This window comes from Prunus avium, chromosome 3 (assembly GCF_965620075.1).
Source record: "Prunus avium chromosome 3, drPruAviu1.hap1.1, whole genome shotgun sequence".
Lineage (NCBI taxonomy): Eukaryota > Viridiplantae > Streptophyta > Magnoliopsida > Rosales > Rosaceae > Prunus > Prunus avium.
This window is the reverse complement of record NC_142286.1, coordinates 11,794,218-11,814,503: the sequence shown is the minus strand read 5'-3', so window position 1 is coordinate 11,814,503 and position 20,286 is coordinate 11,794,218. Positions and strand designations below refer to the sequence as shown.

At 34.3% G+C, this 20,286-nt stretch overlaps 2 protein-coding genes across 2 annotated transcripts; one reads left to right on the top strand and one right to left on the bottom strand.

The window, feature by feature from the left end:
• Nucleotides 1–1,169: 1,169 nt before the first annotated feature.
• Nucleotides 1,170–1,466, bottom strand: LOC148295632 (uncharacterized). Its single transcript, XM_088249866.1, has one exon. It carries the CDS (start codon nucleotides 1,464–1,466, stop codon nucleotides 1,170–1,172), a length of 297 nt encoding a protein of 98 aa, XP_088105992.1.
• A 14,697-nt stretch (nucleotides 1,467–16,163) lies between these two features.
• Nucleotides 16,164–19,919, top strand: LSH10 (LIGHT-DEPENDENT SHORT HYPOCOTYLS-like protein (DUF640)). The gene is made up of 2 exons (XM_021967096.2): nucleotides 16,164–16,868; nucleotides 19,665–19,919. Exon 1 carries the CDS (start codon nucleotides 16,286–16,288, stop codon nucleotides 16,823–16,825), a length of 540 nt encoding a protein of 179 aa, XP_021822788.1. The 5' UTR covers nucleotides 16,164–16,285; the 3' UTR covers nucleotides 16,826–16,868; nucleotides 19,665–19,919.
• The last annotated feature ends 367 nt before the right edge of the window (nucleotides 19,920–20,286 follow it).

Genomic DNA, 20,286 nt, shown 5'->3' with positions numbered 1-20,286 from the left:
TCAAATATATCCAAGGAGTTCATGCAACTTATCTGATACGTAGTGGGATTGATCTGTGGCCATTCGTTTTATAAGTCCTTAGAGTAAGTGATAAGAAACCTTTGGATTAGAAAGACTCAGCACATGCACTTACTTTTACTCTGTCCCTCTTTTTGTGTATGCACACCACAATTTGCAGAACACAACTCACATGTTTAACAATTAAAATTATATTTTTCTTGACCCAGAAAAAAAATTATAATTATATTTCTCACCATTTTTTTTTTCAAGTCAGTCTTGGAAAGAGAAAAGAGGTCAATTTATTAGGTAGTCACTGGAGTCTCTCTTGGAAAGACTTGTGTAATGTCTTGACTTGTGTAATGTGAAATTCAAGAAAGAAGAAAATTGAGTCTTTAACTTACTAGTGTTTTGGTGTGATGTGACTCAAAAGACTTCTGATACCTAAGACTTAGAATAAGCGATTGCAAAGAAGTAACTTTCTTAGTTTTATTAACAATTGACTTCGTTTGATGGAGGTTTGGCTTTTATACAGTCTCTGGGTGGCTGATTTCTTGCCTTTTAGCCTAATGGGTATGTTGAGACCCTTTATTTCGGCTATCATGTTCAATTAACAAACTTATGGTTGAGAGTGTTATGAACTATTTTATTTAAGAGAGGTAGGGCATTAATACGTGTATGGGTTAATTACTCAAATAATCCTCAAGCTCATACCCGATTTACATTTTGGTCCCTCCATTAAATTATTCGTTCAAATGGTCCATCAACTCTATATTATTCGGTCAATTGGTCTTACCGTTACATTATGTCAATGTTGCCGTCAAATGTAAGGGTAAAACCGTACATGACCGTCTTATGTTCCCCAAAAAGGTGATAAAATGGTGATACATAGGTGATACAGTGGTGATAAAGGGGTGATAGAAATCGCTATTTGTGTTTACCTTTGGGTAATTAACCGGAAAAAAAAACCTAACTCCCAGCCCCCAACCCCCATCCCGATAACCCCATTGCCCCAGTGCGGCAGTGCCCCATCTTCTCTTCCTCATAGCCCACCATATCTTCCCCTCCCTCCATGTAATTTTTTCAAAATTTATTTTTTTTGGAAAAACAAATTGAGAGGAAGGAGAGAAATGCTATAACTTTCTAATAAGAAGCAAAGAAGGAACCACCAACTATGAGGGAGGGGTAGGAGGCGGTATGGAGATTTCAACCGGAAGGGGTTGACCTGTACCTGAACTACCACAGCTTCTACAAAATGTGGGACTCGACCTAGCACAGCTCCGGCACCCGACATCAACATCGGACCAGCATAAGCATAAGCAAGAGACCTGACCTGTGCCATTGCAACTGGGGCACTTGGGAAACGGGCCGACCATGGGCTTCTGGTCCATGACCGATTTGACAAGTACCGCCCCGGCCAAGAAGCCGAGTCCCGTAGCCAACTGGGTCAACACAATCGGACCACCCATTGTTGATAAGGAGCGAGAAGATAGCAGAGAGAGGGAAGAAAAGAAGCGAAAGGCGTAGAGAGAAGGAAGATTTTTTTAAAATTAATTTTAAAAATAAAGAAAATTTTGTATTAATTAATTTTTAATCGTATATTTTTATTTTTTAGTTTTCAAAAGTCTTATTTACCCCCACAAATGTAGCATGTGCTGCTCACATGACTAAATTTAACAGAAAATGTAACGGTATGACCAAAGCGCCGATTAATAAAGAGTTGGTGGACCATTTGAATGAATAATTTAATTGAGGGACCAAAATGTAAATCAAATATAAGTTTGAGGACCATTTGAGTAATTAACCCTACGTGTATTGTACATTTGAATTTTTTTTTAAATGTATTTTACATAGTCTTTTAGATGTATACAAAAAACGGAAGTTATTTTTTGGGTATACAATGCTCAAAACGAATAAAATTATATTTGTTGGTTTTTGAATTTTTTTGTGGATGCACACCACAATTTGCAGAACACAACTCACATGTTTAACAATTAAAATGATATTTTTCTCACCATTTTTTTCCAAGTCAGTCTTGGTAAGAGAAAAGAGGTCAAGTTATTAGGTAGTCACTGGAGTTAGCTCAAGTAGAGAAGGTGTATAAATTCCACACTCTCTTGGAAAGACGTGCATAATGTGAAATTCAAGAAAGAAGAAAATTGAGTCTTTTACATACTAGTGTTTTGGTGTGATGTGACTCAAAAGACTTCTGATACCTAAGACTTAGGGCCAGTTTGGCATTGTTGTGCTATGAAAATAATCGCTGTCAGATTTGCTGTGAGAAAACACAGTTTGGCGTTTGATAAACTTTTTTGTTAGAAGTGTAGTTGGTATAGATTCTCGTATAATAATAAAAAAAAAATGATGCATAATCATTAAACCCAGCGCCTCTTTGAAACTGATTCCTGTATAATCAGAAAATGAAAGCACCTTATTAGCTGCTTTCCCAAATAGCTTTCTCTCACAGCAATTTTTAATAATAAGTGATTTTCTCATAGTTTACCAAACGGGCACTTAGAATAAGCGATTGCAAAGAAGTAACTTTCTTAGTTTTATTAACAATTAACTTCGTTTGATGGAGGTTTGGCTTTTATACAGTCTCTAGGTGGCTGATTTCTTGCCTTTTAGCCTAATGGGTATGTTGAGACCCTTTATTCCGGCTATCATGTTCAATTAACCATAGGACTTGGGATGTGAATAAGTTTAATGCACGTAATATTTGGGCTACCACTCACGTAACGGTTGTAATGGCATGTGACTAGACCACTGTTAGAGCATTCATAGTGGGGAGGTGTAAATTCGGAGGTGTAAAGCCACTTTTACATTTCCTTTACACCTCCGGGAGATGCAAATGTCATTTTTGCTCAAATGAGTTGGATGCAAATTCAAAGATGTAAATCCAATTTTCTTGTATTAATTTGTTTGCTGTGTTAAATTTTTTTTGTGTTAATATTTTATGTGTTAGGTTTAATTATTTTTTCTAAACAAATTGACTTAAAAATTTTAAAATTCCGACAAAAGATAATTTCATTCAATATGATGTAAATAAAATTAATCTGAACCGTCGGCTTTGATATGAATTTATTCTTCACCATTGATCAATTTTAGTTGTTAGTTTCATATTTCAATTTGAATGAAATCTACATTAGAGAGTTGTTGGAGAAGAACTTTGTACATTTGCATCATTTTAATAACTTCCCCATTTTAATAAATCTCAATCACGCCCTGGGCCCACCATTTTAATAACTTCCCCATCTTTTAGGCAGGTTTCCTCTCTCCTCTCTCTTGGCTTTTTTGTTACGAGACCCACTTGGCTGGGTGTAAAATTAGATGTACATTTGCATCTTTTTTCCCATCTCACGGTTGTGATGTACATTTACAGTCATATACATCTCCCCATTACAGGATATTCCGACAACCAAATGTGTATATCTAACATACACCTCTACACACACCTTACCACTGTGGATGCTCTTATAAGAGCTAGCATGTTAACAGTGGCCTCATTAAAACCTTCATAGGAAAACCTTTTTAGGTAAACCATATGGGAAAACCCCGAGCTAGGAAAGAGTGTCACACATGCAGCAGACTAACAAGAGAGTCCAGACAAAACAAAAATACAGAACAATCACCTCTAAAACAAAACTACCCCACCGACAAACACAAACTTAGGGCTGAAGTGTTATGAACTATTTTATTTAGGAGAGGTAGGGCATTAACCACACAGAGAACACTTAAGTGGACGGATTATCTAAATAAAAGTGAGAAAGCAAGTAATTGGAGAATCCTTTGTCGCATGCTTTTTAGTTTATTTGCAGTACCTCTCATGACTCATCACAATCACAATTAATTAACAGATAATAAGGCTTAGTGCATGTTAGTTTTAGGTGAAAGGTGTGCATCAAAACTACTCATGCTAGCCCATGGGCGCGTATGCTTGTTTTGGAGCAGCAACAACAATAACAAATTAATTCCTGACAAAAAACAAATAAATTAACAACATAAAAAATTATTTTAAAATAATAATAATAAATAAATAAAATGGGCGCATGCATTTTTTTCTCTCACAACGTCAGAAATCATATATAAAATATATTGTTGCTGTTTATGACAATGACAATGACAATCAAACCCATAAACGGAAAATAGATGCTAATCAATTTATTTATTTATTTATAACTTTGGTTATAAAGTACATTTTTTTAAAAGCATTAGGCCCAGTCGATGCCTACGATATAAAAAGTTGAGTGTTTGTTATATGACTCATCGATTCTTTAAGATTTCAAACACGACCTTCTTCTGACTTTTGTACACGTAGATGTAATGTTTTGTTGGAGAGTTAACTGTTAGGAAAAGCTTTGCTATAGTAATAATTAAGAATTATATAGTGAAGCGATATCTTTTAACTGTTAGATCAAATTGGTTAGTCGTTGGATCAAATTGGTTATCTTGATTCAACAGTTAAGAGATATGATCTCACTTAAGCGTCATATATAAGGCCCTTATTATAGAATGACTCTAGTAGTAATAATGTGTTCCTAATTATTGGTTTTTTATTACTACCTTATAAGAAAAAAACCATGGTGACATCTTTACTCTTCCTTTTCTAGGTCATGAACTTCGTCAAAATATACAAAATATTAAAAGTTCTTGAAAAATATAGTTATAACTTATGTTAATTAGATGAAGGGAGCTTTGAAATTAAATACTAAATTCAACATTCTTTTTATTTTAAGTACTAAAAGGTTTGGCATACAAGCAATATTCTACTTTAAACTAATCTAAATTTTGGAGAAGGGAATTCGAACTCGGGTGCAAAGTGATAACTTAGTATTAATATGTACTTTGATTTAGTTACCAATTGAAAAGTCAAATAAGGAACAAATGTTACCATAATCCGATGTTCTTGCGTCAATAGCCACCTAAGGAATGACATAACTCTGCCTCAGCTTTTAGTTAGTACTTCTTCAAAGTTGAATGTTGTCTTTTGTCCAAGACACAATGTGGATGTAGCGCGATATTTATATACTTTGAAAGTTTTGTAATTTTGAATTTTCCATAGCCTAATGTTTAGTTTGAAAATAATAAAGAATAACTCAATATGTATGTGCATGTAAAAATCACACATACACTACACATTTTACATCGAAAATTAGCATCTGACTTCATTAAGAGGATGAATTAACAAGTACAAAAAAATCGATTAAGCACTATAGGATTAGGCGAGCATCTCTACACATAAGGGTTCGGTCATCAGACCAACCCGATAGCTTATTATCTTCCCCTATAGCGATTAGAGAGAACTTTTCCCCTGATAAAGCGCCCCCATGTCTCCAAAGGTCCTAAGCCGTAAAAAATAAAAACAAGTTACAATCCTAAAAAAAAACATTTAACAAAATAGTTAAGAGCCGAATAGAGAGAAAGGAGGCAACATGGAAAATGGTCAAGCCCAGATATACCAAAGAAGTCCCAAAGGCCAATAATGAAAGCCCAATGCACATCCAAACCCCTTGGATCAGAGATAAAGCCTCAAGCAAGGCAACGCCAAGTACAAAATGGGGTAAGACCATATAGTCTCGCAGGGGTAAGACCAAAACGCAATTCCTGGCCGAAACCTTCGCTTGGCATGGACCCTCCTTCAAGGTGACTCCAAAAAAAAATATTTCTCACAGTGGGTGGACAACCACTAACAAACAAGAAGGACAAAATAAAGCAGTGGGTGGACAGCCACGAACAAACAAGAACAACAAAATAAAACTCTCACAGGGGGAGAGGAAACTCTCACAAAGGAGAGCAATGGAGGATTAGCGGAGATGACAGGAAGAGAGTAGAGGGAAAGATAGAGAGGAGAGGGGAGGAGGACAAGTTTCTGAGGGAGGGGGGCTAAAAAAATCAGCTTTGGTTATCAAATTTCAGCTATATTTTGGTTAGAATAATCAGATTAATCGAATGATAATGCACTCAAACCCTAGAGATTCAGATGACAGTGACAGCAATATACATACTACGTTGGTAGTCAGCAGAGATCCGTTTTGGTCTATCAATTTATGTGTACTCTTAAAGGAGTATTTGATTTCAAACTAAGCACTTTGGTAGCGTACGTTAAATTCTTTTATGGGTCTCTGTCATATCTGAGGGATTAAAAAGAAGGAATTTCTGATGAGTAAAAAATGAAGAAGATATACACATATATTCATCAGCCGATGGAAGAAGCACAAGAGTTTAGAAAGAATCCCAACTAACCAGTTTGTTTAGTCCTGATCAGGAAGAAGCAGTTAAAAATAGCCTCAAGAACAGAAGGTAATGGCTTCCAACACCTCCCAAGCAGGAAGAAGCATAGTTGATGAACTCCAGCATCTGTAAGGGATCCACTTGTAGTCGTTTTCAATATATCTCTTTCATATTTTGGTAGCAACTTGAATTATCATGAACAGGATTTCCACTGGAGAGAGACCAGATAATTTTGAAGCTATACAAGTTTTGTTTTGACAATGCCAGGCTTGTGGTAAATTTGGATAAAAATCAGACAGTGTGCTTTCTTGAATAATTTATGTTAGGAATAAAAATTTCAATTATAAGTTCCTATAAAATTAAATGATAAAGAATCAGAAACTAAATCACCATGTGGAGTTACCTTGTAGGACGTTAACTTGGGGGGGGTCTGTTTTGGGAGTGCTTTTGGAAGGGGTGAAATTGCTTCCTAACAACCCAAAACGCTTCTGACTGTGTTTGATAGAAAAATTTAGAGGTTGCTATGATTGCATAAGCACATTCTAGAGAAACAAAAGCATTTGGATTTCTTATGAAAATTTCTACGTTTTTATTATTAAAGTGCTTGTTCTAGCAGCGCTTATGAAGTACTTTGAAAAAAAATAGTCACCAACGAGCAGTGGTCATAAAAATTTACAACAATGCTTACAAGATGTAAGTAGCTCTTTGTTTCTCTGTCTTTCTGTCTCTCTTTGTCTAAATAAAAGGGTTAAAGTAGCTAGAGATAGGGGCCCGGGAGGACAATGAAAGCATTAATGATGAATAATTAAGTCGAAGAAGACCAAATGGAGAAATTTGAGTTTTGACAGCCTCATAATCCCGTCCATTGTGCCAATTTTAGTCCAATCATGCAAAAGAAAGAAGGAAAAAAGGGGTTGATGTATGCGCATGTCGACTGTCTGGGGCTCTGGACGAAGAGGCCCTTCACTATCAACAAAAAGAAAAGGAGATTCGTGGGGTAAGTTGTCCTTTAAGAAAGACCCTACACCCAAAAAAACTTACCAGCTAGCTTCATGCCAAGCCACAGCCACAATATATTCTCAAGGACAGCCCTTTGTTTTGCCAAAACATACAGAAGAAAAGCACTCAGCCCATGCAACAATACGACAAGTGTCTTGGGTTGTCCATTGACTAGTCGGTAGTGGCAAAGGACTGCTTGATGTAATAAATCAAACATTGAAGCTCATTGCATTCAACAACACCAAGGACAAATATAAATTTATATGTACTAGTTTCACTAGTACTCTTCAATTCAAATGCATGTGTGTTTGTGCCTTTGCTAGTTTGATCACGTACGTATACCAACTATAATTTACCATTCTTCTCTAAGTAAATAAATAATTTATAGTTAACAGGATTCTAGCTCAGTAAAAAAGGATTTTGATTTGCGAACCAGCTGTCTTAGGTTCGAATTCTCATTACACTTTGATAATGTGTGTGAGAAACCTCCTTCCGTTTATATTTTAGACCACCACCTTTGTTAAAAAATAGGGCTTCTTATATCTAGGTCCAAAACGATTAGCTGTCATTGGGTCTAGTCCTCGCGTTTTTTGTTTTAGATGTAGGTCCTTTGACATTTATTACTTTTTTGTTGTGTCGATTTTACCCTTTAAGGTAAATAAGGAAAATACATTGAAAATCTAAATTTAATGCATTATTTCCTTGTAATTGAATTCCATATTTTGAATTTTGAATTTTTTTTCCTTGATAATATTCCTAATATATAGATAAAATACAATTTAATCAATAAAAAGTAAATACTCACATATTATACCAATCGATCAAATAAGCACCCACATTAAATTATGTACCTGACATACAGGTAAATAATGTTAATACATACACGTATATATGTACCTGCCTTACAGGTAAGTGTTTTTTTCTTGAGTTTTCTTAAGCAGTTTTTTCTGGAGCTTCATATTTATATACATATGTACATGTCTTCCATGTAATAGTGTTATTTTTTTTTTCCAAAGAAATTTTGTATGGATTTTTATCTCAGTTGAGTTTAAAGATCCATACCAAGATATTATATGAGTTCAATTAGTTGGGCTAGAGTGTATAATTACCTAGACTAGAGGTAATTTATGGATTTAATTACCTGGACCAGAGGTGATTTATGGGTTTAATTACCTGCATACTGCATACGAGGTGTATGCATAGGTACCTTACCTATTGTTAAGGTATGAAGTTTTTATAAACTCTTATTACAAATTTTGATGTCGGTATACCTTGGGAAAATTTCAGAATTCAATAAATAGATTTGCAATTAAATTCAAATCAAATATGATAATTAATATCCTACAAATCAATAACTTACCAGTTTTATGAATTCATAATTTACCTTATTTATGTTTTAGGTGCATAACTGGAACAAAAAATAAATAATAAATAAAAGTAAACATCAATAAATTGAAAAAGGCATGTAATCTTATGTGGCGCAAAAGTCAAATGACTTGAATCAACAACAATTTCTCCGTGTATTGCACCCAAAATCTCTCCTCATAATTGGACTTATGCCAAATTTTCTATAAAAAATAATAATAATACTGAAGATATTTTTACATTTAAACTTTACCCGAGAGGGTTTTAGATTTAAAGAAGAAAGAAGGAAAAAAATAAATGTTTCCAAGCTTTTTGCACTTGCTAGAACAATTATGGTGTGCACAGGGAAGGCTTTAAAGAGAAGTTATGATTATCTTCGGCACACGTTTGTATGTTACCTAACGACAAACATGTCTGGCCTCAATTCATATTTTTTGTAGCTGCTAACTTCCCTAGTGAGGTGACTTGATAGCTCGCTGAATATTGCACTATATTGGGCACTAAGCACAATAAACTTGATCAGCTTTATGCTTTTCTTCTTAGGGTAAGAAAACATTCAACCTAGCTAAGTCATCTAGCTATAAGAAGTCTAGAGCTTACTCAATTCTGAACATCATGGATTTGCTCATCTATAATATCTGATTAATTAATTGTTGTCTTACTGCTTTGTTAAGAAAATAATAAAAAATTATGAACAAGGTGCTTGGCTTTATCCTAAGGGATGTTTGAAAGTTTTTGGAAGGAGATGAATTGCTTGAGATTCCCTTTCATCTTTTATCTTCAAAGTGTTCGCAGATCTGAAATAGTGATTGAAACGCACTCTTTTCATCTCACCATTAGGTGTAGCGTGTGTAATAAGCATATTGGTGGGGCGTCATGTCACGAATATTAATCATACCTGAATATGTCGCTAGATTCAGATATGATTAATGAGTGCATGATTATGACACGATTTGTCGGAGATAGTAACTAGAATTATTTATTCTGTCGATTAACTCCGTGATTAGGTGGTGAAATGATAACTTAACCACATAAACAGTACTGAATGAAAACGACGACAATGATGATGATGATATAGTGTGGATGGTAATGAGGGGTGAACATGTTGTTAGATTCAAACTTAATCAAAGAAGTGGAACAAGTAGGAGATGTCAAAAGTTTGTGTAACTTTTTGTTTTTTTGGTATACAAAGCATGTGCAGCTTTAAACATAAAGCCTTTCTAAGCTTCATTTCGGAAACCATTGGACTGGGTTAAGTCCCTGATACATAGTTATACATTGGCTCTTTCCACTAAACATCTGAAGAGTTTGGAATGGAAAGGGTCTGAAAAGGGTCTTTTTTCAGTCAACAAATAAAAGAAGGGGCTTTGAATGAGGACACTAGAATGATTCCCACTTCGTCCAAAAGTAGAAGTCTGTCAAATGTAGAAATTCGAAAATTTCATCCTTTCTAGCTGGTAACTCAGATCGATCAAAGGGTGAAGTTATTTTCTGTTTTCATTCTCTCGTGTTCTTTTTTCTCTTCTGTTCTTCATAACACCTGCTTTTCTCTCAAATTTGCGACTTCTTTCTATACATATATTCATGCGTCTATCTTCCAAAACAATTGTAATTCTGGGTATCATATAAATCATTTCAGTATGAAACAAAATGGGGAAAATGTAATTCATACATATGTATATGGTTTCTTAGAAGCGAATCTTAGTTAAGAAAATCTAGGTCTTCATTCTCACATGTGTAAATGCTTTTTTTTTGTTGTTGTTGAAATTTCTGCGAATGAGAACAATTATGAACAGTCGTGCAATCTTCGTACACTGGGTATAATATAAGGAGGCCCTGCAACATGCGCCACAAAACAATGGTGGGAGGATCAATTTTTGGATGTGATGGCATTCACCGAAACCCTACTAATGCAATAAAAAGACAGATACAGCTACGTATATAGGAAGAAACAAAAGAGTACTTAGCACAGACAATTGGCAAAAACTATACTATACCGACAAGGTGCACGTTCATATCAATGCTGAGCCATAAAACTGGTGAGTTAAAGTTTAAACAAGGGCTCGAGAAGCATGTATGCAAAAGGAAAGGAATGATTAACAAAGACAACCAAAAACATGGAATCTTTCCCATTTTCAGCATTTTCTGTACAATGCCAGGGCCTAGAGAGGACATGCAATAGTCCCAACTATTATTTTATATATATATATATCACCCTAGAGCTTTTTATTTATTTATTTGTCAAATCACCCTAGAGCTTTGAGATTGGATATAGTCTCCAAATGGTTGGAAAGCGCAGCGTGAAAACGTAACAAGGTAATCAAATTATTAGCTTAAAGAGAATTGTTTATTGAATTCAGAATGATAACATAATGCCCTAGCTACGGGTTAAAATTGGTTTAAATACCTCTAGAAACTCTAGGAAACAATAGGGAATTAAAAAGGAAACTTAACAAAAGTTTCTAAAAACTTGCAAAATATTAAAAGGCTCGTTTGGGCTGCTAAACGATCTCAAACGTCTGAAAAATCTCATATGTTATGGCAAAGCGATGTGTTTTACTTGTGGCACAATTCCTTCGAAACGGTGGGCCATGGGCCCAAATTGGAGATCGAGGCCTAAACTTGTAACTTGCCGGTTTTACTTTTGTGCGTGCGACATTCCAACTCTTCTTCTATCACCTGAGTCATCTATTCAACTAGAGAGGGGTAGTTGTCCGATCCCCATTCCTTGGGATATTTGATTAAAGATCTTTAGGTGTGACCCACGTATTTAATGGTTTCTTAGGTGTAAGTAAACGCAGTGTAAGTGAGGAATGTAAATCATTCCCTTTCTTCTCACTAGAGCATGTGCCAATTGGTTTTTTAAAATTTAAAATTTTATTTTAGAATTAAAAAAGATAATGGGTAGTTGTGTTCCATAAAAATAGGGCCCATTATTTGATTTTGTTTTAAATTTTAAATTTTTTTAAAATATGAAGAAAAAAAATGTGAATGTATCATATTATCCTTATTTAATTAATAATTTCAATTATTAATATTTGCATTAACCCAGAGCATTTTATGATATTTTGAATGTTTTAATATTTTCTGCCCTTTGTGTTATATATATATATATATATTCCCATTACTTGTAAGTAAAACATTCTATTGATGCCCAAAATCGGGGGTCAACTTAGGTGGAAGAAGTATCAAGTCTTCGGCTGGACGAGAGGGTTGCAAACCTTCGGTAAGGAGAGATCCTGCAGAAGAAATATGAAAGAAGCAATCGTTAAGCTTTGGGTACCAGTGTGGTACATGGCGAAGGCTCTCTGATGCTTAAGTCAGCAAGTGCGGAATGTGTGGTAATTTTGATAGAGTAACAATAAAGGTGAAAAACAGTTACCCCTTTTTACCTGGGCACTATTGATATTTTATAGAGAATTGAAAGTGAGAGTTTGCACAAAATTCCGATTTGGGACTTTGTGCAAATTGTCATGGTGGTAACATGTGTATGTGGTTCTAGGTTCTGTAGTTGAGAGCATCTGCAATCGTTTTTGGTAGGTGATTATCACTTCGGAGGGAGGTGTTCATTCGGCAGGTCAGGAAGATGATAATGTCATCAGTATTTTAGGGATCACCCAAATGTGTTTCCTTTAGCAATCGGCGCGTTTGCCCATTACCTAATGCCGAATATGCTCGGTTAATTATGATGTAAACACATCCTACTTTGATTTTTTCATCAGTAGGGCTCATTGCCTAAACTCTAAAGTTTCAAGAATGATAAATATGCTTATATTTTACCTAAACAGTGAAGGACAGATTTTGGACCCCCACCCCGAATTCATTTTTTTTTTAATCAAAAAAGGTGGAGGGGGAGTTTTCTTGGGGTGGGCAGAGTGAAATGTACATACATGACTTCTGTCAAGATGAAAAGTCCTACTTTTGCCTGGTCAGGTGCCAAGCCTGCTGCATATAACGCCATTTATAAAGTTGCAATGAGATCTTTATGTGATTTCACTAATTTTGTCCTACCCTTGCAATCATTCGTACATAAATTACAATTTCTCAGCTGAGTGTGTCACATAAACTTGGCCCAGAGATACGATACACATTAGCTACGGGTTCTCAGTTTGAATATATTTGACTTGAAATTTGAGTTCTATTTATAGCAATTGGGCAGAGCTGAGAAGATGCCAACCTGAGACAACCTAACAAGGGACGAAACCCAAAGTCCTAATACAATTAGCTCAAGAGAATAAGACTCAAAAGTACATCAAAACCTAAGAACTCATTGTAACCTTATTATTTCAAAACCTAATTAACCCATTTTGGTGTGTGCAATCTTGAGTTAGGAATTTGGTGCAAAATTCTAACAGCAGATTAGGTCATTGTTGAGAACTACTCAAGAGGATTCGAAAATCTTCAGTTGGACTTTCTTTCCTTTCTTCTTCAATTTCAGACATACATTATAGAATCGTACACAACCTATTAAATTCTGTATTAACTTCCAGAAGCAAATAATTTAGTTCGTGAGCTGTATTCTATTACTTTTGGGAAAATTGTATGCTTTTATGATCATTAACGAATCATTTAGAACTGTTAATTAAACATGCATTATAATGATCAATAAATCGAACGGTGATAATTAATCTTATTATTATTAATGACATGTATATATCAAAGGACTTTGGGCAAAGGCATCTAACTTTCCGCGTGGGACCCATGAGATTGGTCGGCTGTCATCTCTGTCAAATTGACGTGTACCTTAGGTTTCCTCCCTCTCAAATCATGGCAAGTAGGAATTTAATTGTAATGTGCGCTGAAACAAGCACAACACATTAGGTTTAGTGCCAAAATTTGATCACATGCCTAACCTAATCTTCGTTTTCACTACAAATTCACAATAATTGAGCGAACGATCTGTGATTTTAATTTTTTTAAGGGTTACAACTTATAAACTTGTTGTTTGTTTCCGTTAAGCAACTGGGTTATAAATGCATTTTTGACCATTAGATTTAACACGAAATTTCAATTTGATCACTGAAAAAAAAATTAGCCAAAAGTCATTCAAATGCTATGCTCTTTCAACTTTGTTATGGTTTTTTTTTTTTTTTTTTGGTTGTCAAATCCATGTATTGACTTAATTATGGATTTGAATTTAAGTGAATGTGGGAGTACGATAATGGTTATGAGTGGAGCTTTTTTTAAAGAGATAGATTTGCCTTTTTAAAAAAAAAACTATTGTTGAAATATGAACTTATTTTGCGATTGTTTTTATGTCGTATACCCTGACTATTTGAGGAGATTGTTAAACCTCATTAACATGAATTAGTTAAAGCTTAATTGATGCTACGCGTACCATAAATTTTTAGCTAACTTTTTTTTTCTTTTTTTTCTCAATGATCAAATTAAAATATCATGCATGTTAAATCCAGTGATAAAAAATGTACTCAACCCAGCCACTTAATATAAACTAACGATATGTCTATAAATTGTAAATTTTGGATAATACAATAACAAATTTAGCTGAATTATTATTTTTTCTCAGTAATCAAATTTAAATTTCGTATAAAATTCAGTGACAAAAAAATAGTTAACCCTATGTATAAAGAGAGGATATGTTCATGAAGGGAGCAGGGAGCTTTTAGTTAAAGTTCTCAAAACTCCTAAAATGTCATTGGTTAACCAAAATGTTTGACAAAAGAAATTTAATTTGTAAAGGGTTAAAAATAGTAGGAAAAAAGAAGAAGAATAAAAATGTAAAACTTAAATTTTAAAAATAAAAAATAAAAACAAAGAAGTTAATTGCCGCTTGTGTGTGCCAAGGGCGTTCTTTACGGAGGAAAGAAAGAGAAGGAATGATTAATCACCACAGGAAAAACTAAGCACTAAACTATTAAACTGTAAATTTAATGCTTAATACAAATCTTACACACACACACACGAGATGATGAACAGAAAATCTCATTAATTTCAAACTAAGATAAGAGAAAAGTTATGCGTCCCCTAGTACTAAGCTACTAATGTTATTGTTATTACTGTTGTTTGGGGAGGTGTGAGCATCTCCTAAATCATTTTTTAGCCACTATAATTAAGGTGTATGCTTACCACCACTCTTAAAGAGTGACATCTGTCATATTGTTAACCTTAGTTAACTTTTATATTAGAATAAATGTAAAAAAAATTGAAAAATGGCCCACAACAAACATCCCGATTCTCTTCCCTCTTTTTTCCTCCTTTCCCCCTTGTTCTTCTTTTCTTCCCCTCTTCCCCGCAACCCTCTAAGAGGAAAAAAGGGGAGAGAGAATCGGGATGTGTGATGTGGGTCCTTTTTCAAAAAATTTTATTTATTATCACGGAAAAGTTAATTAAGGTTAACAATAAGACAAATGTCTCTCTTTAAGAGTGGTGTTGATAGAACATACACCTTTGGTTAATGTGGTGAGTAAAAATGCTCCCTTACATATGCATCTATTTTTTATGGAGCTATTAATAAAAGGGTACTATTAGTGAGAACAAATTTATTTACCAAATGATATGATAGTGTTAGATTAATTTAAATTTAGGCCGACTTAAAATTTTACTTATTACTAAAAAAAGTAAGACATTGATAAATACACTGATATATCATTTTAGTGAGTATGTTTAGAGAATTATTTAGTGACTCAAACATTGGTGTTAAAATAAAAGGAGCAAACAATGGCAAAAGAAGGAGGAAAAAAAAAGGGGAAAAATAACAGAACGAAAGAAACAACTTATATGCATATGCATCCAGACAATTTATGAATTAAGACATGAGTACTTTCTAGAGTAGGCTATTATTTTTCATTTAGGGTTCATTATATGCTTATGACTGTTCAATTTTTGTTTGGAAAACGACATCTTATCTGGCAATAGTGAGTATAGCAAATATCATTCAAATCTATTCTTTCCACTGAATAAGTCAAATTTAAACAGTAAGATAATAAAATGAAAGATACAAACGAAGATTGTCTTCTCTTTTTTTTCCTTAATATTTGAGAATTACACTTGGAGAAGTCTAGATGTCATGTTTATTTTCTGGGTTGATCATCTTGAATTGATGGCCCTAATTATATCATTTTTAGTCTAAACTAGAACGACATTACGAGATCCGAGCATCTACAATCATATTTCCTATTTTTTAGTTAAACAACCCTATTATCTTTTCTGCACTCATAATTTACTAAAATATTGATCAGGTCCTTCACAGTGAAGTGGCAACCCTATTAGACTCAGATTAAAACAATCTGAGAAGAAAAAATAATTAATTTTTTTTTTCGTGGATCTAATTTCAAAGTGCAATGAGAAGTGATTTTCTAAATGATGACCAGATTCAAGGTAATATTTTGGTAATTAGGCTGAGTTTAGTAATTAGTTATTAAATAAATAAGGAATAAGTTGACAAAAGACAACAATTGTTGTATGCTTATTGGGAGGAAAAATGGTAATAGAAAAGGAGAATAAAATTGGACAGATGAAGAAAAAGATGAACAGAAAGCAACTCATATGGCCCCGGCCCCATGGGAGGTCTTCTCACTGGGCCCATAATGTGATCTCCATCGTCCTTCTCTCTTTAATTTTTTTCTCCCTATTCCTTTCACCTCTCCCCCCCCCCTTCATTATTTCTTGCTTTATTTAGCAAAAACAAAAAACTTCAAAAAAATCCATTACTTGATCATCCACCACCACCACCATGTCTGCTGAAAGAGGCAAAGATTTCGCCGATGGATCGTCGTCTGCCGGGTCTCCAGGCGATGATCATCAGCAGCCAGCCACTCCGAGCCGGTACGAGTCCCAGAAGAGAAGGGACTGGAACACTTTTGGTCAGTACTTGAAGAACCAAAGGCCTCCAGTTCCACTTTCTCAGTGCAATTACAACCATGTGTTGGAGTTTCTTAGGTATCTGGATCAGTTTGGGAAGACCAAAGTTCATCTCCAGGGCTGCATGTTTTATGGGCAGCCTGAGCCTCCTGCTCCTTGCACATGCCCTCTAAGGCAAGCTTGGGGAAGCCTTGATGCCCTCATAGGGAGGCTGAGGGCTGCCTATGAAGAAAATGGAGGGTCGCCAGAAACCAACCCTTTTGCTAGTGGTGCAATCAGGGTTTATCTGAGGGAGGTGAGGGAGTGTCAAGCTAAGGCAAGAGGGATCCCTTACAAGAAGAAGAAGAAGAAGCCAAGTCCAAGCAAGGGAGGAAATGATGATGAATCTAGCTCTACCATGCACTTCTCTTGATGATCATGCTCACTTCCCTTGCCCAATTTCAGAACATCATATGGTAATTAATTACAATTTTAATTATAAACTTCACAATTAATTGCTTGCTTACTGCTTTTCATGTTTGACCAAGTTCAAGTTCTGTCTCATGTATTAATGTTCAAGTACTTTCACATCATAAATACCACAACTAATTGAAGAACATATGTATTTAATGCCTAAAATCCGTGATTGATTTGTGTCAGTGTATATACGTAGTAAAATCCCAAAAAGACAGAAAAAGGAAAGTTACACTTCATCAAGACAAGAGCAGTCAAAGTTTAGTAAAGATTAGTTTGAGACTCTTGTGCTACATGACAACAAATACAATACTCAAAATTCCTACTACATCTCTCTTGCTGTACTCCAAATTAAGCCCCCCAAGAAATTAAAACCCTAAATGGCAAAATTGATGTGTTCTAATCTTTACTCTTGGAATTAATTACATCACAGAGCTTCTTGTAATAGCATGAGAAACACAATCTCTGCATCTCCTCTCTCTCTCTCTCTCTCTCTCTCTCTCTCTCTCTCACAAACACACACACACACAAACACAAACACTCACAATGTAAAACCCCACTGTGATTGTCCTACATCAATTAAAAATTGTTATCTGTTTTGTAGCTTTTCATTAATTTGGCTTTTTTAGGATTCTGCAGATTTTGTGCCCCCACGATTATTTCTTGTCAAGTGAGATATCATCTCAGGACATAATTCAAATAGACAAATGATTGACATACATATGATTAATTAAGGTTTAAGGTTTTCACAAATCTTCTTAATTCATATTTTATTAGTTTTTCATGTTTTTTCATCTTTTTATGTAGCTTTTTCTCTTGTGCAGTTAAATATTTCCATTTTATATTTAAAAAGGGCCATCATTGAGAATCTCTACAACGTAGAGCGCCCATGATATGATTAGTGCCACCACTACTTGTTCTTCTTTAATTAGTACTGCAAGAGATCTATACAATGTCAGTTTAATTAGGAATTATGTATCTCCAATTCATGTTTTCCTACTACCTTCATATTTGCCTTCTGTATTTTCTAATCTCATTTATATATATAATATATATATCGTATGGCGATGTACCAATGTTATTATTGTAAGGAAGCCATGTGTTTTCTACTACCCTTCCCCTGTTTTCCTCCATGTTTACAATAGTGTCCTTACGATAATAGTGTTCATCCAAATATGAGAGAAGAATTGTATATATTCACACAAATTTTGTAGTGAGCATACATTGTCTGAGCTTTGAGAAAAAAAAAAAAAAAAAAAAAAAAAAAAAACACTTAAGAAACCACTGCTGTATGAGGCTGGTATTTGGCCTGTTTATCCTCTCGATTTATGAGCAGAATTTTGAGTGCTTATGCTGCTCAAAGTCTTATTATCTCACATGTCGTTGTCGGTTCTTCATGGGCAACTTGATTATTATTTTATGTATTAGGTTGATAGGTCGAAGTTTAAATTTGTTTGAATTACCTTTTATAGATGATAGTACTATATGCACGTGTTTCTTCTTCACGCATTGCCAACTTAATATAATATTTTTGCTTCCATATTTAGCACCATATATAATTATGATTATGCAAAGCATAGAATTAAGATACAGCTTATATATATATAGATAATTAATATTCTGGCCTAATGGAGATGGCAGAAAACGTGTTCAAAGTCTCTAAGACCAAGGTTTTACTAGGGTTTGGTTGTGTTGCTCTCATATCACGACAAACCAAATTAGTAAAGAAACATTTACATTACGTACTGCCCACAAACATACCGCACGCAAAGTTCACATACCAAGAAAAAAACAATGTAGAAAAGATGCATCAATGATATATCATGCATGATGCATGATGAGTCCTGGCATTGTTAGTTTAATTTACCTTTAATTATATCTCTTGTTTGATTGACTCTGTCTAATTTAGTTGCATATATACAGCTCTGAATACGTGCATGGACAAATTAATGCCCGTTTCTTATATGGCATTTGAGATGGACACGATCATTAGTTTCTTTTATAGCTTTTGCATGCCCCCACATGTAGGGATATATATATATACACATACATATATGTATGCATTTAAAGTACACAAGCACATAAAATATACACACGACACACGGTAACATTCTAGCAGGTAAGTAAGAGCTAATAGCTTATTATATTTTTTGAGAACCTTTTCTATTGAGAGGGGCGATATATAGCATACTAAACTCACACACACTATACGGATGGTAGGGCTCAAACCCAAAACCATTCCTGAGGGAGCACTACACTAGTGAGTCCTTTGCAATAACTTATTATATTTTATACGAAGAGTTAGAAGCTTTGCATCACAAAATATAATAATTTGAGCTCTAAGTACTCATTGATATTGCTTTTAGGTTGGATGTTCTACCTTTACTATACTCATTAGAATGCGTATCTGTATGTGTTTGTGTACAAGTCATATGCTTTCTTGCTAAATTATGAAATATGTTACTTTGTCAAATTGTATATACAAAATACAATATTTAGACATCGCACATGATCAATAATTCTTATATTGACAATCTAATAACGTGTTAGACTATTTGAAAATAGTATATATATATATATATATATATATTAACATATAACTAACACATTTTTTTCAAAATTATTGGTAAAATAGTTATCGCATTGTCTTATTTGTTCTAAACATTGATACATTCCTTCAGGTGCTAATGAAAAGAAAACAAAAAGATATCACATTGTCAGGACACTCGAATGCCACCCCAGGCACGTACCCTTGAAATAAAAGTTGATCATCAAACTAATAATTTACTTCCTTGCAGGATATATCATATGGAAATTTGAACGAAATGGAAGGAATTGTTCCAAGGAAAATTATCTTGAAGGTTTGAGTGATTTCGAATGTTGCTTTATTCAGTCAAAATTATATAAGGAATTTGATCTCTAAATGTATCGACCTCTTATGGCATGGTGGCATGAAGCCGATCTTAATTCATTTTGTTTGTAGTGTGGTGGGAATTTTTAAGCATGTAGTGGATCAGAAACCCTTTATATATAAATATTGGTTTATGCTTGAATATATTGTATTCCCTAGCTACTTGTTTTGTCCATAATTGTCAATAATGTTGGAAATACAATCTATCAGTCTCAACAAAATATATTTAACAGAAAATTATATATATATACAACAAATTTAATATACAAAATTATATTAACAAACAAATATTGAAAATAGAAAAGAATGAAATCAAATTCACTGATTTGGGTATGAGATAGAGGCTTGCAGATTCTTACAATGTCCAATCAATCAACTATTCCACTCCACTAGGCCCACTTTCCATTTAGTAAGTGTGTGAAGACCCACAATCATAAAGAGTAGAAACTTTCTCTATTCCTAAGTTATCTTTTCATTTTGTTGCTCCTAAGTTATCCTGATTGCGTTGA